Source organism: Hippichthys cyanospilos, chromosome 11 (assembly GCF_059441005.1).
Source record: "Hippichthys cyanospilos isolate Australia breed blue-spotted pipefish chromosome 11, RoL_Hcya_1.0, whole genome shotgun sequence".
NCBI lineage: Eukaryota > Metazoa > Chordata > Actinopteri > Syngnathiformes > Syngnathidae > Hippichthys > Hippichthys cyanospilos.
This window is the reverse complement of record NC_142379.1, coordinates 13,515,823-13,539,790: the sequence shown is the minus strand read 5'-3', so window position 1 is coordinate 13,539,790 and position 23,968 is coordinate 13,515,823. Positions and strand designations below refer to the sequence as shown.

At 38.2% G+C, this 23,968-nt stretch overlaps 2 protein-coding genes across 3 annotated transcripts; both read left to right on the top strand.

Moving 5' to 3' along the window:
• On the top strand, nt 1-4,709 carry sirt2 (sirtuin 2 (silent mating type information regulation 2, homolog) 2 (S. cerevisiae)). The gene is given in 13 exon segments (XM_088427830.1): nt 1-145; nt 284-330; nt 1,450-1,528; nt 1,782-2,003; nt 2,082-2,188; nt 2,396-2,452; nt 3,263-3,331; nt 3,427-3,604; nt 3,655-3,714; nt 4,026-4,081; nt 4,158-4,234; nt 4,344-4,395; nt 4,638-4,709. Coding segments are annotated over 13 exon segments (1,092 nt in total). The 5' UTR covers nt 1-129.
• On the top strand, nt 4,211-19,722 carry rinl (Ras and Rab interactor-like). 2 transcript variants are annotated; one of them, XM_088427584.1, is made up of 14 exons: nt 4,211-4,234; nt 4,344-4,395; nt 4,638-4,705; nt 5,513-5,579; nt 8,951-9,116; nt 11,403-11,514; nt 12,275-12,347; nt 13,463-13,548; nt 13,688-13,770; nt 13,945-14,176; nt 14,994-15,653; nt 16,740-17,057; nt 17,150-17,281; nt 18,365-19,722. In XM_088427584.1, the coding sequence occupies exons 4-14, from the start codon at nt 5,515-5,517 to the stop codon at nt 18,697-18,699; spliced, it is 2,262 nt and encodes a 753-aa protein (XP_088283710.1). In that variant the 5' UTR covers nt 4,211-4,234; nt 4,344-4,395; nt 4,638-4,705; nt 5,513-5,514; the 3' UTR covers nt 18,700-19,722. The 2 variants fall into 2 exon arrangements, with proteins under 2 accessions (XP_088283710.1, XP_088283709.1); XM_088427583.1 differs by lacking the exons at nt 4,211-4,234; nt 4,344-4,395; nt 4,638-4,705; nt 5,513-5,579 and adding an exon at nt 8,749-8,890.
• The last annotated feature ends 4,246 nt before the right edge of the window (nt 19,723-23,968 follow it).

Sequence of the window (23,968 nt, the reverse complement as noted above, 5' to 3'; positions counted from 1 at the left end):
TAACGGACAACAATATAGGCTAGCGGTGTCTAAGTAAGTTGAAATCTGTTACGACTTTAAAACACTTTCGAGGTTTAAACTGGTTGTCATTTAGACTCTTGTACTCGAAAGGGTTCCATCGGCGATTAAATGTCCGAGGCATCAGGTAGGACTACTGTGATTTCAATACAGACCGTTTTAGGCGTAGTTTTGTCCCATAGGCTAACCATCGATAGCTAACATTGTACTTAGCAAAATGGCATTCCGAACGCGTTCTTTCTGAATGATTGTTATGACCATTTAGAAGCTCCTACCAACAAAGAAGAGGAGGAAACTACATCTGAACCAGAGGTAAAGTGTCATAATAAATTAATAAATATAAAGGAAAACGTGTCAGCTGATAGCTACGCTGTAAGTGGCTGACACTAGCCACACCAGCCAACTCGAGTTCACAACGTTTTCATGAAGAACAGGTTTACCCTTAGAAGCGTGTATATATATAATATATGATTTGCAATTTACAATTGAATGTGCTCACAAGATCACAATAGAATACACATTTGTAAAAGAATGAGAATATAAATAGATGACATTTGCAAAAGGGCAAAAAATGACTGCAAAATTACAAGATTTCTTTCTTGCTATTACATTTGCACAAGTAAAAGGCAACAAACGCAATTTCACGTAACAGGCTCCAACAGGCCAAGAAACATACAATGACCACCAGAGGGACATTTGACAGAAAGGCGTGCCGTTAACTCGCTAAAAAAGAATAGTGAAGGAGATAAAAACAAGACTCGAGCCATGTCCTCAGTGGGAGGGCATTCAGATAAGCCTGGCGTTCAAGAAACTGACACTCACCAACAGAGGGAGACAGAACGTAAAGCTTGTCACGGACCAATCACACCTAAGGACAGTTTAGTGCGTTCGATTCACCTGCCATGCATGTTTTTGGTGTGCGGGAGGAAGTCGGAATGCCTGGAGAGAACCCACACGGGCTCAGGGAGAACATGCAAACTCCAGACAGGTAGGCAGAGCCGGCTGGAATTGAACTCGGGCCGCTTAACTGTGAGGCGGACGTACTATCCACTGTTCCACCAAGCTGCCCATGGAGTAGGGGCTTGAACAGCGTATATTGCTGCCTGGCACATTAAGAATTCATTTCAGGCCTGCTTTGATCACACATATAAAAACAAGAAACATTTTCATTTTAACATGAAAGATGGAGAGTACATTTTGAAGGTTTTAAAGTTAAATACAGTTTTCAATATCTACAACAGAACCTGTCCAGCTTGAACTACTGATAAACTATTCAATTCAGGAGGTTGTTTGATGTGTGTTGAGGCAAAAAAAACTCCTACAAAAACACGCACTTTCTACGATGATCTGGTGTCACGTTATTTCATGGTTTAAACAGACTAAATTTGCTGTATATGTCATCACTGCTATAATGTGAGTATTTTCTGATAGGAGCAGTCTGACGACAGCAGTGAGGAGGAAGCGGCTGGAAACTCTGAGAGTATGTTTTCAATATCTTATTCATTTACTGGTTATTAGGCGTCATTATGAATGTGTTCAGTTCATAATTTATTTAATGTTTGTTTAATTACTGCCAGCCTACAATGTTTTCTCATAATTTATTAGATACATTATTCATTGTTTTCTTTTTCAGTAAAATTCGTTGTTTTTCCTCAACAAACTTTTTTACATGTATTTTATAATTAGGATACAGTGGAACATGACCGCTCAAAGACATGCAAGAGTATACATGTGAACATTTATGATCTCTTCTTCTCTGCCAGTGGACTTCCTGCGGAACTTGTTCTCCCGCACTCTGGGCATTGGCACCCCAGAAAAGGTTTTGGATGACTTAACTTTGGAAGGAGTGGCCAAATACATTCAAAGTGGCAAATGTGAGTCTCGTTGTTCTTTCACCGCAATTGACTTTTATGAATTCGTTTACTGAAAGGTTCTTCTTATAGGTAAGAACATCATCTGTATGGCTGGAGCAGGTATATCCACCTGTGAGTATCTCACCAAAAGAAAGTATGCGTTTCGTAATAATGTGTTTTAAGCACCATTTTATATTTGCACAACTACAGCGGCTGGGATTCCCGATTTTCGCTCACCTGACACCGGGCTATATGCAAACCTGCAGAAATATAACCTGCCCTACCCGGAAGCCATCTTTCAAATAGATTACTTCAAGGTAAATATGCTTGGTAAATTTTAAATGAAAGAAAAATACATGAATAAAACAACATAACAGGAGAAGTTCACATGAATTCAGAAAACTTGAGTAATGTAATATGTCTGCTGAGACCATATTTTCTCTCACTCCTATTTAATAGATCCTTATTACTAGGAGAAATATATTTTGGTCTTCACTGACAGATTTTTCCTTTTTCAACCCTAGAAACACCCGGAGCCCTTCTTTGCTTTGGCCAAGGAACTTTATCCAGGACAGTTTAAGGTAAAGCATATTGTTGGGCTGCACGATTATGGCCCAAATAATAATCACGATTATTTTGGTCTATTGAAATCACGATTTTTAATCACAATTACTCCTCATGTTTTGTCAAGCATGTCTATGTATTGACCTTTTTTAAAAAAACAAAAAGTATAGAAACGGCTTCAAGGCTTGATACTTACAAATAATGATAAAGTAAACAATAATTCAAAGAAATGGCACATAGGGCAACACAGCAAACTTACTTGCTGAGTGCACACCACTGAAAAAAAAATGAAGCCTACTTAGAACCAAGCACATTATTTGCATTTAAGCAAATTTTAATCAAACAGCAGTCAAGGTGTCATTTTCGGTCATTTCAAACCAATGTATTGTCGGATTTTTCAAAATGGGTCTTAATTGACAGCTCGCACTGTATATATTAGGAATCAGGTGAGAAACTCAACACAATTTCACACTGGTAAATAATACATTAGGGTGATTAAAAAGCAGTAGCTTTTGTCATGCAAACATGTGGGAAACGTTGCCCCCTGGTGGTAGGATGACAAAGTACTTGATTTGAAGTGTAGTTTAGCCGGCTTTTTAAATGTTAAAACCGACGAGGATCAGCTTAATTACTCGTGGCAGCCAATATTATGATCGCGATTAAAATTCCATTAATAGTGCAGCCCTAATATATTGTATAATAGTCGAAAGCATACCATAATGACTACTTGAAAGGAATATTGCATAGGAAATTTAATTCTAATTGCTTTCAACTAGGTCAACAATTTAATGACTTTTTCTGGTGTTTCTTGGTTTGACTTGTTTTAGCCGACTGTGTGTCACTACTTTATGAAGCTGCTGAAGGACAAAGGCCTCCTGAAACGCTGCTACACACAGGCAGGAAAAGAAACTCACTTGCAGTTTTACTTTATTGAACTGCACTTCCAACCCATTTTTCTTTTATTAACAATAATGTTTTGGTGAACTTTTAGAATATTGACACCCTGGAACGAGTGGCCGGGCTTGAGAGTGGGGACCTCATCGAAGCCCATGGAACCTTTTTCACATCCCACTGCGTCAAATTCACTTGCCGCAAAGAGTACAACTTGGATTGGATGAAAGGTGACGTATTTCCACATTTTAATATATCTGATGATGACATTAACTCGAGTTTGACCGTGAATTAAATATTGACTTGAACTTCTTTCTTTTGTTTGTAGGAAAAATATTTTCTGATGAAATTCCCAAATGTGAAAAATGTAGCAGTCTGGTCAAACCAGGTCAGTTTTTTCTCCTCTATTTTAGTTTATCACTCTTTGATTCCCGAAGTACTCTCCTGTATGCCGCAGCACATCTGACAGAAGTATGAATGTACCTGTCACTTGTCTTTATCGACCACGGTCAGTGGCAGTGATTCTCAAAAGTGCGGTATGCATATCACTGGTGGCATGTGAAATAATGCTTGAAAATTGTTGCAAGCAGTTGAGCAGACTTTTCTTGTTTTCTTTAAATGTCTGGGAGGTCATGAATGCAACCAAGCCTGCATGATCTACAATGAATCCACTCTTGGTTATCTTTTCTTTATATCAAGATATTGTCTTCTTTGGAGAAAACCTACCGGTACGGTTCTTCACGTCGATGAAGATGGTGAGCTGATAAATGCGTTTGCGGAAATGATGTGTTGGAAAGTGTCTGCATTCTTTACCTTTATTTGCATTTCCAGGATTTCCCACGTTGTGATCTTCTCATAATCCTGGGGACATCTCTACAGGTCCAGCCTTTTGCTAGTCTGGTTAACAGGTAGGAGATTTTGTCTTCCTTAAACTGAGACCATATACAACAACTTTGAGCCAAAATAGGTATTTTTCCTTTAACTAATTTCAATTGCTTTGTGGTGTGTTTTATTTAGGGTTTCAAAAAGCTGCCCAAGATTGCTCATCAACATGGAAAAAACAGGCCAGGTGAGTGGGCCCTGACTTTACATTACACTTAGACTCTTATTGTGACAATGAAACCTGAATTTATATATTATGGGGTAGTTTATATCTAACTGTGTAGTAGTCAAATACATCACTTCTAGGCAATAAATATAAAACAGTCCATTGTAGACCGATGACATGTAGCATATACAGTAACTCATTTATGTTTTTATTTTGGCTGTAGCAGCAGAGCTGAATTTACTGTATGTGTGTTATGTGTGCAGTCTGATCCCATGTTGGGTCTGCTGGGTTTTGGAGGAGGAATGGATTTTGACTCGGACAAGGCTTACAGGTAACCTGATTGTTTCACCATGATTTTCTGTAAACACCCACAGAAGGCTGACATTTTGATGTGCCCAAATTACATACGGATTAGGTTTATCTCTTGTTGCTTTATTTGTATCATTGTCGTGAGTTCCACACATATTTTAGGCACAAGGTGACTTGCCAATCATGAGAAAATCTAGAGGGCTACATCTAAAAATGTGGACATAAAAGTACATTTTTACTTTTGTACAATTGTTGGGTATTTAACATGCACGTTGTAGCAAATACCAGCAGGGGGCGGCAAGGATAAAAATTAAACGAGCTCATTGTAAGCGCGTTTCATGAAGGGTGGGGTTTTAGTTTGTTAAAAGGGAGGAAAAAAGCCATTTAATTATAGTCGTACACCCTGATCTAAAATACAAAATGACAAAAGAGGCTACAGGGCAGAATTTGACTTTTAATCATTAACTGCTTGCACAAATGTGATGCAGGAGTCTTATTACATTTATTATGAATATATTTGAAGTGTTATTGTGATCAACTTCATGCATTTATATATCTCACTGAAGATATGTTTTGGTTGCAGTCAGAGTTTGAAAACTGTTCCCTCTGCTCACTCACAGACATATATAAATAGATTGTAGACACCATTGTTTGCCACCATATAGGAGGTGTTTTATTCATTGGCTGCTTGGAGATGAAGCAACAGTTTTACATTCAAGGCAGACTTCCGGAAATTGACTGACCAAACACATTGGATTATATTTTACCATTATAAAGCCATTTTGTGACTAGAATAGACGTTTTACCGTGTGCTTTTCTCCTTCACCAGAGATGTTGCTCATATCAGTACATGTGATGATGGCTGTATGGCACTGGCTGACCTGCTGGGATGGAAAGTAAGTGATCAGCATCTGTTTTTTTCATGTCAGTTTTTGTTGAATTAATCTTTTTCTATTTCATGTTCTATAAACTTAATTCTGAAGTACCTTGACTTATGATTGCCCCTTATTGAAGGTACTGTAATGCTCTCAGATATGGATAAAGAAAGCCATAGTCACGGTACTCTCATTTGGTAGTTGACTGGTACTTGTACTTGCCCCAAGTCATTCACTAGGCATCATCTCTTCAATGCAGTCATCCACCACATGACTAATACTGTATGAGCAACAGTTACACTTTGCAATATACTGTACTGTATATATGATGCGTTTTCACAAAATCTGGCTCATGTCTCCGAAAATGAAATTGAGTTATTGGTTCCATTTTTAATTCTACCCTTAATTCCCTTCAAAATGATATATTGCATGATGGTAGCTCAACATTCTGTTTGTCATCTACTAATCCCTTATTTTCAGACACTGTTTACAATTAGCTACTGAAAAAATCTCGTGTCTGTAGGTGGAGCTGGACGAATTAGTAAAGAGGGAGCACACCAGGATCGAGAGTCAGGACAAGGAGGCCAAGACAAGTGAGAGCAAAGGTGCAAGCGCTTCATCAGTGGAGAAAGGAGATGTGTAATCTTTTGCAATGCTTGGCAGTGTTGGAGGTTTGCCTTGAATGTGGTTTATGAGCTATGGGTTTTGATATTTATTGTTTACAGCGCAAGCTTTCAGTGTGGATTAATATGCGCCCAGAATTCCTCTCAGCTTTTGAATTTTTGTTGTTGTTGTTTTTTTGCACTTCAGTTAAGGTTAATTGCTTATGTTTTTTAATGAATGATGTAATGGTTTCTCATGTCATGCAGCTTTATATAAGGTAGTGTTGGATGGGTTGTTTTTACCCCAGTACAACCAGATTTTTCAACTTTTAATAATTTACAATAAGTTGACAGGATTTAGAAACTAGATGGTAAAACATTCATTAGAAGAATGGCAAGCTTGAAAATGTTCTCCAGATTATTTAATGTTTGTTTCTTTCCTGATCAGATGAAAACATTCAGACATTGCTTCACTTGGTATGATCCCAAATAGTTATATCTTGGACTAACAATATCTTTGTAAATAAACATTGGATTGTTAATACACTTGTGCAATATTATAAAGAGGTGAACATATAAAATGTCTATATTTAACATCTTGTTCGTTGGTTTGAGTCATTAATTTGTTTGTCATATTTTAAAGCATACTCTGTGTATTGCTGCATAACACTTAACGAGTTACAAAGAGATGCAGTAAAGCAGATAGGATCACTGTAAAAGGATGGGGAACACAATATTAACTTGTATATAAAAAAATCATGAAATCTAATGTGTGGCAATAAAATCTATCTTTGTAAAACTCAGAATGTTTCGGCTGTCATTGAAATGTTGGTGAAACTGACTACATTGAAAGTCTTTTATAGGCACCACCCTGCTAGAGCTTGCTCAAATGTCAATTTGCACAAGCAGGTAGGAAATTATCATGGTTTAACATATCCTCTATTCTACCAAAATATTTAGGAAAAGTCCAGTCCTCCTGCTTTGGGGAAAACGTTTGGGGAAGGTTTTTATTTTTTTTTTTTCTGATGTAGCATGACTGTTAGTCTGCAGGCAGCTCATGTTTTCATAAGTCTTTTGTGCAATCAGTGATGCTGGAAACTTTATTTGCAATTTGTTAGAGTAGCCTTGATACCAATTCTATACTGTAAGTTAATAGTTACTATATTGGAATTTGTTTTGTGTCTATCGTATGTACTTCGACGATATAGGATAGAACACTTATTGTTACACCATGTAGTAATACTGAATCACCGGTGCAAGGCACCTGAGGGATAGAATTGACAAAATTTGTATAAGTTCTAACTTCTCACTCACGGTACAAAATAAAAGTAGTTATCAATAATGAAAGACAACAAAATCGCCTGATAAGTAACACTAGTACTGGATAGGTCTACAGAAATAAGTAAAAATAACAGGACCTTTGGTATTAAAATTATGGGAGCCTTCAAATGAGCATTTAGGTCCGTGTGACATAGCGTTTTCAAGATGCAAGTACTCACTATTTAGAGTTTGTATCAGCTAAAAACAGCATTCAGGTTTAATGTACAGTTAACAATGATGTAAATTGCTTCAATAACCCCCCAACAATAATATGAGAGTCGCATAGTTATTCCACATTAATATCGGTTGAGGCATTTTTGTTTTTAGAGGTTTGAAAAAAATAATTTGAGCCTGAAAGGAGTAAAGGCATTTTTTTTTTAATTTAAAAACAAGTAGGAAATGTGTTAATCTTGCTACATACATATTCATACATAACCCACCCACTTACAGTTCATACTTGTGCTCTACTACTTATGTGTTGATTATACCTTGTATTTGACTTAATTTGGTACAGTACTGATGGTATTCTTGTTGTTTAGTTTTGTTCTATATTTTAAACAGCATTCTTGTGGGCAGCTAACTAATAATTCCATTGTACGGAGAAACTTGTTTCTACACTGCACATGGCAATCAACACTTTGAAACTTGAATCTTTTAAAGCGGAAGTCTGAAAAGACATTTTCAATTATAAATGACTCAAAATTGAATTGAATTGAAAATATTTTTTAATAATCTTTGTTCTTTATCATCACAATAAAACACACACTTCCAATTATGTGGCAAAACAGGGTGTCATTTTATGTTAAGCATGGTGGTAACTTGTAATCTAATTCAGCTACTTTTTGAATCAAGTAATCAGTAAAGTAACCGAGTTACTTTTACATGGAAGTAATCATTAACGTTGACAGTTACTTTTCCAAGGAAACTGGCAGCACTGCTTGGATGTACTAAGTGGAAATTTGTTAAACATTTGATAAATAAATGCGAGACAGCACTGCACAGGTTCTTTAATATCTTGACCTTATTTGTCGTGTTTTAATTTGACAATATTGACCACGGATATTTACCGATAATAGTAAATTAGTATCAAAAGACAGCAAGGCCGCTGCCTTTAAAGGAAGACCATGTAATGTCACACGTCCCCCTCTGACCAACATGCAGTATAACCTTTTTTCCTGTTCTGCACAGACTTCCAATGCAGGGCTAACCACATGAACACAGCACAGCTGAACCATTTCACATGTTGCACTCAAAGTGCTATGATAGACAGCAGCAACATGTGCAAGGGACAACATCTTTACCAAGGCTTGAAGTTCTCATTTTCGTCTCTGCTGAAATAAATTGTGCCATCCAGAAAGGAAGAAAGGATTGCACCATGTGAAGCATCATTGCATCATTTGCCCAAAACATGTAAGTAGTTTTTTTTTTTTTCCCCTCCAACCATTTGCCTGATTACACATTTATGTCCAGGGAGGGTCACAGTCTACTCAACGGGTCAACATCTACCCTATGGAGGAGAGGCAGCAGGAAAATGTCTCTGTTGGAACGCCTTAGAAGCTGTCAGAAAGCCTGGTGTCCGGCTGCTCCATGGGACCGAGCGCAGGCCCATTCTGCCCTCTCTGGAACACCTGCTGGCGTGAGCACACACACACACACACACACACACACACACACACACACACACACACACACACACACATTGGAATGATCACAAATGATCATCATGAAAACTTAAGTGAAATATGTCAGCAATTACGTATGTCCACGGAAATGTTTCCTCTGACATAAGGTGTCCGCACAGTATTTGCAATCTGACTTTATCACATCCACGGCGTTTCACATTTTATTTGTGGTTTGCAATAGTGTAAAACGACACTACTACAGAAAGATGTCTATGAGGTACCGAAAAATGTACAAACCTCTAGTGGTGTGGAACAGTTTTACTCTTGTGGAAAGTATTGCCAAATTAAATTATCTATAAAATAATCAAGAAAATATTTCCTTATTACTCTTATTACTCACTCCTTATTGTCACGTCTTATACCAACCATCCGTTCACTTAACTGATATCGACTTCAGCTACATTTACAATTTGATCGTATTACATTATACTACAATGGTGTAAAACTACACTGTATAATAGCAAGATGTATTTTTTTAATATTTTTGACTTTTTAAGAGGCCAAAAAAATGTACAAAAACCTCTTGTAGGGTGGAAGAGTTTTACACTTGTGCAAAAGTATTTTCAAACAAAAACATCAATTTATTAAATTATTAATATTACATTATTATTGTTATCATTGAGATTTCTTACAAGTTAAGTTACATTAAACAATTGGAGGCCGACAAAAACAAGCGCTTCCTGTATTTTTTCTTGAGCCATGCAAGTGACCTTAGTCATTCCATACCAAAAATGCACAAGCTTCTCTTTACTAAAAAGAAGTAGTTCCTTTTTTTTTTTTTTTTTGGTTGACTGAGCAACAGCACACATTATCTTCTGGCTTGATGGCAGAAGTAGTGTTGAAAATAGACAGGTTGACCTCAATGCAATATATGGTGAATGAAGATGAGGACATAACAAGGTACGTTTTGCATTTCTCTTATTAGCAATATATTTGTCTGATTGTAAAGGTGCTGTGTGGATATCTGTATATGGATGGCCAGAATACATGCGAAAAAAAACGACACGCACACACGCACAACACACACACAAGTAAATATTTTGTTTGAGGGAACGTGAGGAGTTTGTTGCCCATCTGATTTATTTGATTTATTTGAATACATTCTATGTTTGGTTGTTTGGAGAAATTGTTTCTGTTTCTGTTGAATGCACAAAGCCACTTCCTTTGTCTGAGTGCGAGTAACTACACATTCAGCAAAGTCGCTGTGATGTAAGGTGCGGTTGAAAACTTTACAAAGAATTGCCACTTTTTCTGACTCCACTCTTAATGTTTCTCAAACACTGCTTCACATATCAAATCAAGTCAAATCATTCTATGCAACAATATCCACACTATTGCAAAGTGATCCTCTCAATGGTAATTTATTTATTTAGAGATTGTGTCTACATTATATCATCAGTATTTTAGCCTGAAAAGTGAATGCAAAACTGGAACTTTACTGTGTCATTTCATTTCTGTGTTTTACTTAAATGTTGTCTGAAGATAACAGCTCATTGATGGCACATTTTCTTATGTAGACAAAATCAGGGGAGTTGCCAGAATTGTTTTTCTTTGGTGTGGCTAGGTGTCAATTCCTCAGTGAGTGGTGGCATGCAGTCAGCGTTTCGTTTAAAAAAAAAAATACAGAAGAACAGTACTGTATACAGAAATGGCTTGATGATTGTATAGTCTGGACAATGATGGTTAAACATTTTATTACTCACGGCCACTTTTGCAAAAGCCATAAACAGCTCATTTCATATTCAAAATACATCCTTGCTGTTCATTCATAATGTATGATGGCCCTCTTGATGAACCGATTCAAGAGAGAGCCTTAAAAAATAAAAAATAAAAACGTGTACAAAATGTGAAGTCTGTGAGGTTTAATCAAAGACTCGATCAAGGTGAGACAATCAAGGATCAAAGGCTTAGTATCGCTATATGCACGATTGCTCTTGAAAAACGTGACATTTCTAAATTCTATAATATGCTGGCTAACAAAGTGTGGTAAATTTGGAGGTGCTTGGTGCAACTGTGGATGCCAGTCAACCTCCATTCGAGTGTACAAGTGGGACATTTACCCTGCTCAAGTGCCGATGTGACATCATGGTTCACGTTCGAGAGCAAATTAAGCCCGCTTTCATCATTTTCTACTTGTCTTCTTCCGTTGTCTCATTACTTGAATGGTGCTTGTCACGTTTTTCCTAAATGTGCTTTCAGCCACATTTTAGAGGCTGAAATGAGTCATTGTCTCCCTCTAGAGTTTTGTGGTTGTGAGAGATTGTGTGACATCGCTGCCCAGTTTCCTGTGCGTGTCTGCGGGGGGAGATGGTGAAGAGGTTCTTGAGTACAATGTCTCATGCACAGGCACAGGTATGGACAAACTATGATCTGATCGCTCAGAGGATATCAGATGAGTTGAAATAAATTAAAGAACAACCCTAATTAAACCTCGTAAACCCTTACACTTTGTTGTTGTTACACTACTGAATAATCTCGAACAGAAATCACAAATTGACAACTCATTAAAATTGAAGTTAGCTCTCAATACCTTGTCTTGATTGCACCGCTTTTCCCACAACTCCTTCTCCCATATATGTATATTAAGTGTAAAGTAGTGAATTCTTCATTGCATTGCTGACCCAATCATTCATTGCTTGTAAAAATGAATATTTGCCTGTTTCAAATGAATGTACATATTCAAGGATACAAGGTTATTGTATGGATTTATTTGTAATAAATAATGACACCAGTGGTACTTGTATACAACTGCCTTAAAAAATGGAATAAGTTAACAATCAGCAAATATCGACCTTTTTTTTTAAAGGGCCATGATGGACTGACATATCTGCTAGCTGATAAACATGCCGTGCCCTATTCCTTAATGGTATTTAATTTGTATAGAATTAATATACAGTATGTTGTGCCAACATGTACCACGATCTACAGTAACATCACAGGTTTTTAGCTCAAAACATTGGCTTACAGGATGTGACACTTACCACAACACAAAATAATTTTGTGGAAATTAGATCTAGCTTTATCTTTATACTTAGTGTGACAATACAGTCCTGAGCAAGAATATTTAAAAATAATTTGGGCTTTTTATATTGGCTATTATTTTCTCTGTCAGTTTTCCAGCTGTCGGAGTCTCATCTATGTTTCGCTGATTTGGCTCAGCTGGTGTTCTTCTACTCTTTGACCAGGTGATCTCCTGCTGTCTTTTTTTTTTTTTTTTTGCCACAATACTAAATACGGAGGGATAAGATATAAACCTTTAAGTCATTGCCATTTACAGCATTGGATACAAAAAACAAATTCATCAAACCAAAGAAGAATACAACAAATTATAATTTGGAAAGATAATATTGCTCAATTTTGACTTATGTTGTCAAAAATTTTAACAAAGGTTTGTTTTAGTGGAGGTTTACATTGGTGTGAATCTGCATATAATATACATAACAATGTGGCGCAACGTAGCACAACTTAATGTAACATAGTGTAACATAACATAAAAATGTAAGTTGTCAACAGAATTGAACATGAAGAAAATAATTCACGAGAATTGATAATTCATTGATCTAAAGAATCCCTTTTTAATCTCATCCAAAAATGTCTGCAAAACCCCTTCAACCGGAGTTTGTTGGGGTTTTTTCAGACACATTGCAATATTGTACCTGATCATTGGATTGATTTACAGCATCTAAATTTAGCTTTAGTCATTTATTTTCTGTAACAAATGCAGTGAAGACCATTTCCCTTCTGCTGTATTTGAGACTAGTCCCTAGTGTAACCTTTCGTTTCGACCATTAGAACCAGCGCTGCTTATTTCTTTGGCTAACTGACAAATCATGTCAATTTACCATTAAAATAAAACATTGTTCATCCTGTCCATGGCAGACTTGCTCAAGCGTGAGGTGTTCTGGAGTTTAGTTTGGCATAAAGCTTTGCTATAGCTTGCTACGTTAGCATCTTTGTTGTTCTTGAGTTGTGGCTGCCGTTGCAGCTGGGTGCTTTACATTTAGGCAGTAAGCTAAACTTGAGCTGCTTTTGAGATAAACATTCCTTCTCACGAACAATGTATATCACACTCTCTTTATCCAAAGTGCCAATGGGGCATTTTTTAATGTTAAATTTACCATTCATCTGAGCAACAACTCTCATGTGCTCTTGGTCGCAACTTATCTGCGTTGTTTTGATTTGGTGCCTACTAAATAGTATACTGTGACATCATAATCAGTTACACACCTTCAAAGCTTCATAACTTGTACTTTGAATTTTGAGGAACTTTATCCCTACTGCTTCTTATCTTCTGTCTTAGAGACGTGTTGCATCTCTGTCTAAGGATTCCTCAGTGGGTTGGCAATGTGACCGAAAGCACCAAAGATCTTTCGCAGCTTGACCCTGGTGAGTCTTCCCTTGTTTTTATAATCCAGCATTATGTGTTGAGCACAGAAGTCCTGGATTCAAAGGCGTGACCGAGCTTGCCTTAACTTAGCAACCAATCACATCTCCTCTAATTTATAATATGACTTGTGTAATGCAGAAACCTGGCTCGGCACACCAGATGACCAGATGTTTGATAAAATGACGCATATGGAGCCAAACACTGCAATGTGCTCCATACAGGTACTCAGTCTTTAAGTGTGGAAAAACAAACTCATCTAAAACTACTAAACAATTAAAACTGTTTGTTCTCATATCATAAAAATATATCATTCACACCTTCACTGCTCTGGTTCTTTGAATGTGTTTTTTTCCGACACAAAATGTCCTTTTCATTGCTTGTGTGTGTTTCTCTAGTTGACTTCCACCAATGGGGCATTGTGTGTCATCAATCCACTCTATCTTCATGAACACGGCGATGACTGGCTTTCGCATCAGGCGACTGGTCTGCAGTGCTCCGCGCAGCTGTCAAATTATAGACGAGAACGGCGTCTCAGTTCCACTCGAATGTGGGCGGGAGCCAGCCTGATGAGCAAACGAGCCAAGTCCTTGGACCAGGAAAGTTTACTTGCCAGGACTGATTGCTCAGGTTGATACACATTTCTGTTTAACTTAATAAAAGTAAAACAAGAAAAATAGAGACTTTAAAGTCTCTGTTTAGATCATGATGATTCTTTGCATCTATAAATTGAAGTAGACGTCATTGGCAATATAATCATTTTGAATCAAAATCATTTGGGATTGAAAATCGATTTATCATCAAATTTTGGATGCAAAAATATGAATTGAATTGTAAAGTCATTTTAAGATTATATGGAACTTTTTTTCTGTTGGAGTTTGACGGCACTTGAATGCACCATGCACACCTCGTAGTTAGCGGCTAGCACTAACCTTGGAGCCCATCGATCGTACAATGACAGTGGAATTGATTGCCGGCTTCTTATCGTCCTTAATCACCAATTGAATATGATTTTTTTTTAGGCAGTGTCCTGATATTGGTAGAGATGTGATATGATGGCAATAAGAACTGACTTGCGAGCGGCAACCACTGCTGAGACGGCCAACTTCAAAATAAAAGCATATCTCAGCCATTCCATTGACTTCCACATATTATTTGGTGTATTTATTTTGAAATTGGCAATCGCAGATGTTGTTGATTGAAGTTAGCTTTGGATTTGTTTCTTTTTTTTTTTAAATAAAATTGACTGGGGAACATTTTATATTGATTTAAACAAATAAACATATTTTTTGGCACACCTCTAATAAATCCTGGAATATTGAAAAGTTGGACTTGGATGTGCATTCAAATCTCTGAAGAAACCCATACATAATGAATTTTTAATCTTCACCCAAAAGATAATATCTCTTTTCTATAGTGAGTGGCATAGTTTCTGTTTTATTTCCAGGACTAATTCGAGCCAAATCAGAGGAGTCCCCTCCATCCGTATCATCCGCCCAAGGAGGAGTAGTCCTCAGGCGTTCCAGTCAAAGTTCCACGTCCAGCCTTTCCAGCAGCACGAGCACTGGAAGCTTGCCTCCTTCCAGTGAGCTTCCGAACCGCGGCAGCCCCGGGCCTCACACCCCGCACAGGGTGTCCTGGATCGAGGATGGATTGTGGTTGCCTCCAGGCCAGAGGCCGCCCTCCTTGCTTCAGCCTCCATCGCCTGAACTGGACTCGCTGTCCATCAGCAGCATTGAAGAAGAGCAGGAGGATCGGTCGCCAAGCCCCGTGACGCACCACCCGTCGGCGCAGCGGCTGGCCGACAAAGTCATAAATCGCCTCTCTGCGGTGGGCCAGGCTCTCGGCAGCTTGGTGTGTCAGAAGAAGAGGCTGACCAACCGCGTCCTAGATCTGAGCGAGAAGAAACGTGGCCTGTTTGCAGATGCCGTGAGAGAATTTGTGGAGGTGACGACGCAAAAGGCAACAGATCCCGGGAGCTTAACGGGGTCAGAGTTTTTACAGGAAGTGAGGTCATCGCTTACTTCGCTGAGGGAGACTCTCTTGGACTACCCTGAAATCCAGGCAATGCTGGACAGTATGACCGACCTCAGTGACTCAGAGATAGGTGAGTGAGCTTAGTTAATTTAGCGGAATTTAATCGTTGAATGAAAAAGATAAATGGAGTTTTTTCTACTTTTAACAGTTATGCATCCATTCATCTACAGTACATATCTAGTCACAATGTGCTACAATAAAACTGCTTCAACTAATATTGCTATTATATACGTACTACTATTTTTTATCATCATCATATTTATAACACTGGGGTATGCCTTTTATCAATTAGATCTGACAGCTGTTTTTAACAAATTTTTGGGTGAGAAGTCCCAAACTGCTCTGTGTTTATCACGTCAAAATTTTGGGCAATTGCATCCATTTGTTTCCCTTCAAAAAGAAAAAGAAATAAAAAATAAATAAATGTATAGCTAAGTCATTAAAACACTTACGATGGAAAGTAATACGTTAAAAAACACCATAAAATGGAAATAAAATATTAATAAAATAAATTAAAACAGATAAATAAAACACAAATAAAAAAATAGAATAGAAAAGAAAATAGAAGTTATTCTATCATGCCCACGGGTTTCAAGGTTAAGAGAATAGCTGTCACTAATTATAGGGATAGTATGCTAATTTAGCTGTTTTCAGCAGTACAGAGGTATTTTGTGTATAGTTTGATGACTAAATTGTTTTTCATGCACAATGTCTTAAATGACACCTTTTGCCCCCTCCTGTCAACTGAAAAAGACATCACATGCTCATAACTCTCCGGTAGTCAACCACTAGCAGCTTAGCTTGCAAATATCACAACCAAACAAAGAAAAACAGTGATTGGTCATTACTCAAGCCATTTTCACTCAACAGCAAGTGGCAAGTGTGTCTATGAGTGGCAATCAGCTCAGGGTTTACACCGCTTACTGCCCTGAGACAACGGGGATAGGCACCAGCAATGGGTAATTATCATTGTCATGTGGTATTTCATTTTCCACCCCCAAAACAGCAGCATATCATACTGTATTGTATTGTACATGGGTCATGTACTACAGGCAGGCACTGTTGGACATTACTGCAGTCTATAAGAATTTATAGAAGCTCTCATCATTGCCTGTTTGTGTCATCTAATATTTCTGTACATGTGTCATTTCTATAGATTGCTTGATAGAGATCTCAGTGCATAAGGTGGCACTTAAGCCCGTGTCAGCACACATCTACAATTGCCTTCACAACTGGCGCACCAATGACGGCAGTCTGCAGCGACTGGAGAACAAACAGCGTGTTCTGGAAGACAATGGCGTTGAGGCGCTCGGCGGGGCGGCCGGAGTTGGTGTTCCCGACTCTGTCACCCTTGAGCGGATCCAGCAAAGGTGGTTGAGTATGCACAAAGCTTACTCCCCAAACAAGAAGGTCCTTATACTGCTCAAAATCTGCAAGAGCATCTACCACAGTATGAGTACCAATGCCAGCTCAGGTAACAGGGTGTTTTTTTTTTTTTGTTTTTTTCTGCATGTCTAAGCGACATCATTTCCAGTAAGGTCAAAATGCCATTTCTCTTTCTTGCAGATGTGGTCTTTGGAGCTGATGATTTCCTGCCTTGTTTAACATGGGTGCTTTTGCGTAGTGAACTAGTCAACTTGCAGATAGATACAGACTATATGATGGAACTACTGGACCCCACACAGTTGCAGGGAGAAGGTATGGAACATGCAGTAAGAGTCACCTTAACACAAAAAGCAGCACACCACCATCAAAACATTTGTCTCATAATTAATAAGCATATTTAATGTAGCTTGTGATGCAAATTTTCTAAAGCAGTGCACAGTGGGAGAAATTTCATGGTACAGTACTTAACTCCAATACTCAAGACACCTTTTGATATTTTTTTTTTATATGTCCATAAGCAACATTCAATACCTTGTACTTTTTATTCCCAAGTGTTTAGCTCATGGAAGGCCTAAAATGGCTGGTACTAAATGAATTAAGCACTAAACTAATTGATTACTTTAGTGCTTTAGTACCTGAAGTAACTGATTAATTGAAGTACTTTCTATAGATAATCAAGCACTAAAATAATTGATTCACTATTATTATTAATAGTAGTATTAATAATTAGGGTACTTTATGTACTCAAGTGCTAATTTAATCAATTATTTTTAGGACTTTAGTACCTATTGTAATTGAATACTGTTAGTACAATGCAATTAATTATTAATCCTAAATATTTTGAATATGCTTCAACACCAAATGAATATTTTTAAATTGATCGAAGCCTAAATATTGGCTGTGATGGATTACTTGAATATTTTTAAGTTAAGGTCACGTTTTCTTTGTTTAGTGTGCATTGGATTACTGCGACTGTGGCCCCCTTAGTAACAAACAGCCCCTGAGACCCAGCCTATTTATTTGTGGGCATTTGTTTTTGGTCTATATCTTTTAACTCCTTTGAGATACCCCACTAAGTTCTGCTGTGCTCAGTAGAGGACATCCTTTCTCCAGCTTATCCAATAATGCCTCATGTTTGGGTGAGATACAATTCACTTTGCTGTCTTGCTGAGAAAAATGGACACAAATTGAGAAGCTGGGTCCTTGGAATATGTATCATATAATGGGCTGCCTGTGTGAGTTACTAGTTACATCCGTACTAAATTTGGTTTCCAGCATCATGGACGCACTAGCTTGGAACTTGCCAGAATGTCCAGATCAGTCACTCTTCGGTTAAAGTTCCCACCGCTTAATTTTAGAATTGTAACTTTTTTTTCCCACCTGTCTCATCAACAGGTGGCTATTACCTCACAACCCTGTACGCCGCTCTCTACTACATCAGCAGCTTCCAGCCACGCTTGGCTGCCCGTCAGCTTAGCGTCGAAGCCCAGCATTCACTCAGCCAATGGCATCGCAGGCGCACCCTGCATAACAACCAATCCCGTCACAGTATGCGTCGACGGACCATTCGCAGACAGACGTGTCCCGAGAGGTCAGTGCAGGCTTGGGAGACGGAGACTGGGGTTGGACAAGAAAGTGGCAAATATGAGCCGCAGGAGACAGAGAGCGGCGCAGAGGCTGAAGACGGACGCGGTGAGCGTGAACAGGATGGAGATCCGGACACTCAATGAGGATCGTGCAAAGGTTGAAAATGAAAGCACATTCGATTAAAAATGGAAGATAATGTTGGTGATGCTTGCAAGTGGTGAAATTGCTTGCACACTGGATTTAATCAGCTACCACATACAATGTAAATTGGAGTTGTTCATCTGGTCCAAAGTAGCTTCTTAATATAATTGAAAAGGTCCTCTTTTAAAATAACAATTCAGAGGTATGTCTACTGGCTTTGTTTGCCTTTGAACCTACTGACAATATTTGGAAGGGTTTCAAGCTCCCTTTTGGACACTATTATCACTGTCCTTTAAAAAATAACACACATTTATGGCATGAGAAGCTACATAGTTTGGCACCGTTGTTTTCTCTGATTTAAGAAAAAAAAAAAAAACAGCATTGATACTTGTGTTGACAATGAAGGAGTTGACATTTTGAGGATGTGCTTTACTCATTCAAAGCTACTAATGTATTTTCACATTTTTTTGAGAGTCCCACCATTAAATTGTAGATACTAACGTATTAAATAGATAATTAAAAATCGTGAAAATATGTCCTTGTCATTGAATGAGTTAAGTACAATGCAACAGTCAGATAGCCTTTTTGGTATTCTTCCTAACAGAAGATACAGTAGGCCTATACGCAGACGAATCAAACATTTGAAAAAAAAAAAAAAGTCCGCTAGGAGGCAGTAATGCATTGAGTCAGCCATCCATTTTTATACCGCTTGACCGCTAGAGGGCGAGTTGGAGTAGAGGTCACGGGCGCTCACACGTTGTAGCGCCACACGAGTAGCCTGCAGACGTGTTCTAAAATAGCTAACAAGTGATGGGATATTATGAGTTCCAAGGAATATTGTAGAAGTGGTTTTTAAATTTATATATTTTTAAGCGTTGCCTTTTTATATTTATCGGTTTCCTACTGTGTTAAGTAATTGTTGATAATTGTGAGATACCTCTAGGCTCTAACTTTAGAAGTTTGGTCATTATTATGTATTAATAAATAATTCATATTATTCAATGATAAAAACATGCTGAAGATCATTTGAGTGTATTTGTTTTTTTCATAACTGCGTATAGAAAAGGTAGCATTGATTTATTCAACTTAAATTGATGATAAATTGATGATAAAGAACCAACAGGTGTTTTTTTTGTTTGTTTTATGACGATTATTATTTTTTTTAGAAACTATTTCCCCAAACTCCCAACTGAAGGGTGACATAGGAGTAGATTTTTCCACCTGCCCCATCCCACTTCCACAGAAGAAATCCTCTGTAATGGACCACGGTAAAAAAAAAAAAAAAAAAAAAAAAAAAATTATAAATATATATATATATATATATATATATATATATATATATATATATATATATATATATATATATATATATATATATATAAATCTGAATCCCATTCCATCCTGTCCTGCACAATAGTAAAAAAAAATAAATAAATGTTCTGATTCCACCCCGTTCCATCCCACTGAAAACAATGCCCATCCCGCCCTGTTTCCATTCAGAGCGACTCCTACTACCATAAGACTCCTACTTTGGACCTAAATATAGAAAAAAAAAACGAAAAATGGTTGTTTTTCTTTGTACTGCATCATCCATCCCAGCTGCTACCATGAACTTTTCATTTTGTACCATCCCAATCTTGTGATAAAAAATAAATTGAGTCCCATCTTCAATCCCAAGGTTTTCTTAAAAAAAAATGCCAGCCTCTACGTCCCACTAAATTTCACAGTAACATAAGGGTGGCTTTTAAGTTTTTAAGCACAAGCTGCTACTGTTGACATTCTCTGTGTTGATGAAGCACATAGCTTGATATTTGGGCCGCTTGATACTATCACATTGACGCCGTGTTGAAACTGATTGAAACTGTGTTGAAACTAATCGAGGTCATGATTTGTTTTCAAGACTAAAGAAGAAAGGGTACACAAACATGCAGCCAGGAAAAGGAGTGTGAGATACTTTAAAGATGAACTACTGTAGAGCTGCAGATATAATACACCCACTTGAGTCAGCTGATAAAACTACACAGTGGTGGGAGGACTAAGCTATTTTACTTTTATTTCCAGGTTGAATGAATAAATTACCAGCAGATGAGAAGGTGAGTAATGTGTTACGAATTGTAACCATGCACATTTTTTAATGGGGAGACCAAGGCCAGGTTTGTGACAAAAATATGAACCTAAAAGCAGAAGTTAAATTACTTTTGAATAGACTAAGACCAAGCATTACAAAATTAGGAATGAACAAATAAATGAGATGGGAGGGGGCACAAAAGTCTCACACACACATGCATACACACTTTATCTATGAAGGTCGTTTTGGGGAGAGGGGAAAATAAAAAGCATGTTCAAGGGCCAGGATTGTACAGCATTGCAATTTTGTTATCAATCACTATGTAATCAACAGCATGTATGCATCCAATATATTTAATGGATGCACATAAATTGTGCACAAACACATGTAAGGAATTATACGCAGGGGCTCTTATGTAAATGTAACACACATACCGCTCCGTGGACACACATATGGAAACGTCTTATCACTGAATTCTTGATGACCAAGCCAATCAAATTTGCCTAATGAGACATCTGGCTTTTTGCCTCCATGTTGATGTCAAGCATCCAAGCAGCTGGCAATACACAGAGACGTACTCACACACACTTGCAAAAACTTTAGAATGTGTTAAGATGAGAATTTTGATCAGAGACGTGCACATTGTGTCAAATGCTCGCACCACCATACATTTCATATGCAATATATTATGCAAACATGAGTGTGTGTGTTTTAAATCCTCACCACATTCATAAATTAGATATGTGTGTGTGTGTGTGTGTGTGGGGGGGGGGGGGGGCGTATGTGTGTGTCTATGTAATAAAAAGGTATTTGTGTGAGAGTGCGTGTGTGTGTGTGTGTGTGTGTGTGAGTTTGGGGGGGGTTACCACAGATGGCTGTGCCCTGAGGCATCTGAGGTACTGCAGCAAGATCATGAAGACTGTGTGTGTGTGCGCATTTGCAAAACATTTACTGTACAGAGGGAAATGATTCATCCTAAAATAAATGAAAATTAGTAGATGACTGAAATTCAGTTTTGTTTTGTTGCATATTAATAAAACCCTTTTTTAAAAGTCCCAAGGCAAAGAATTAAGAAGAAACCTTTGCTACATGCTAAATATCAGTGACTGTTTAAGAGCTTGACAGCTCTGTCTATACACCAAAAGGGTGAGGGGATACTCATTGTAGTAAGTATTTGCTAACCGAGTCATATACCAGCATTTATATTAGGGGTTGATGTGTATGTGCTACACATAAATCTATACAAGTCCATTTTTTCTGTGACCTTTTAACGGCTGTCACATCCAACAGCTTGCCTCTGTCACATGCGCGCCTGGGTGTGCACGCACGCATGCGCACGCAAATGCTTTTTGCTTTTGAACCTTCCTCCCTGTGCATTTCATTCTTCTTTCCTTCATACAACCCCTTTCTGCCTTTTTCCTCTTTTACCAGCTGCATTCCTCTCTTCTTTTTGTTATCCCCTCCACTTCCCACTGCCTATTTGCACCCCCCCCCCCCTTCTCACTCTCCTTTCCCACTCGTCTGAACTCTTGACAGGTGTGTAATTGAATGATTAATGACCAACAGAGAAGCCCCTCCACACACACGCGCGTGCACGCACACACACACACACACACGGACCTTTTTATGCCCTCAGATATCGTCCGTTGCACATTACACTCAGACATTTGTTTGTCATCAAACGGGTCATTGCCAAGCGCCAAATTAAAACCATTGACGGAACATCATTTGAGATTGGAGAATACTGCCGCTCATTGTAATAAAAATACACATTCTCATTGTGAATTAGTTATATGTACTATTCATACATTTGTTTGCAAGAGCCAAGTTCAGTGCATTCTCCTATAGAATGCACCAGAATCCTGCACCAGCTGTATTCGGTCTGCCAGCCAATCGCAGGGCAGAGAAAAACAACAGTTCACAGTCACACCTAAGGGCGATTTGGAGTCTCTAATATACCCTGCATGCTTAGGGAGTGTGGGAGGAAAAAGGAGTACCTAGGGAAAAAAACTGCACAGGCACAGGCAGAGCATACAAACTCCACACAAGAAAGTTGGAGCCAGAATCAAGTCCATGACCCCCCTGCACTGTGAGACCACTCTTTCACTGTGCCGCCTTATATACACATATACACATATACACACACATATATATATATATATATATATATATATATATATATATATATATATATATATATATATATAGGCTGTCCTCGGTTAAGGACTCTTACACAGGAAGTGCCTAAGGCAATAACACCCGGTTTGCCTTTCACACTAAAACCACTTTACACTTACAAAATACTTCAGCCAGCAAATATGTACAGTATGGGTAGCCACTGTCACCCCCTGGTGGCGCCCTGGCACTCCACTGCCAATGATTACCACAACACATTTCTTAAAAAAATTAGTTAAATCTGTAAGTGAAAATCTACACTTACATACATACATGTAAGAAACTTTGTGTTTGAGTAAAGCAGACTACATTGTTGAATTGGGAGGGACAAGCAAGCAGGCACAACGGTGAGGATGTGAAATAAGGGTGGACAATATATAAAGAAGGGACATGAGAGAAATAAAAAGTGTAGGGCGCTGAGGTTATGACCTCGGTACCAAGGAGAACAGTCATTTCCTGTTGACCTAATTTTGAACTGTAACCCCTAACCCCACTGCTGCTTCAGGCTCCATTGGGGGCAGGGTTTGGTCTGAGGGGAGTATTCAGCTTTGAATGTGTTAGGGGCGATTCCATGTTCCTTTGTGAGAGGAACATGATTTTTAAAATCATTTTAATAGCCTCTCCAAATGTTGATGCTTTTATCAAAACATCCCCATAAATTAGGCACATGTTTGCAGTAGATTTTGTGCAGTGTTGAATTTGACTGTCTCGTGCAGTGCAACAGCACTCATCCCACCCAACACACTACTGCTGGGCCATTGGTGAGCTTTTCATTAGAATGACAACTAGTATTGTACTATTGTATTGTCACAGGAGCTTGGGCTTTTGTTCCCAACAGCTTTTGACTCTCCCTTCTTCCACCTCACTTGCTGATTGGTGTTCCCAGCGATCAGCTTCTTGCTTCTACTAACTGACCTACAAGCCAGAGTGGGGTTGAACCACTTAAAAAAAATCAAGGAATCATGTTGCCGATTCGGAAAAAAAATCAAGAATCTCGCTTACCACAAATCAGGATTCAGGGTCCCCAA

Excerpts from the sequence above, each read along its gene's own strand:
- rinl (XM_088427584.1), top strand. The coding sequence starts at position 5,515 with ATGTTGCTCATATCAGTACATGTGATGATGGCTGTATGGCACTGGCTG. Across the intron at positions 9,117-11,402 it reads TCTCTGGAACACCTGCTGGC|AGTTTTGTGGTTGTGAGAGA; the intron begins GTGAGCACACAC and ends GTCTCCCTCTAG. Across the intron at positions 13,771-13,944 it reads CTGCAATGTGCTCCATACAG|TTGACTTCCACCAATGGGGC; the intron begins GTACTCAGTCTT and ends GTGTTTCTCTAG.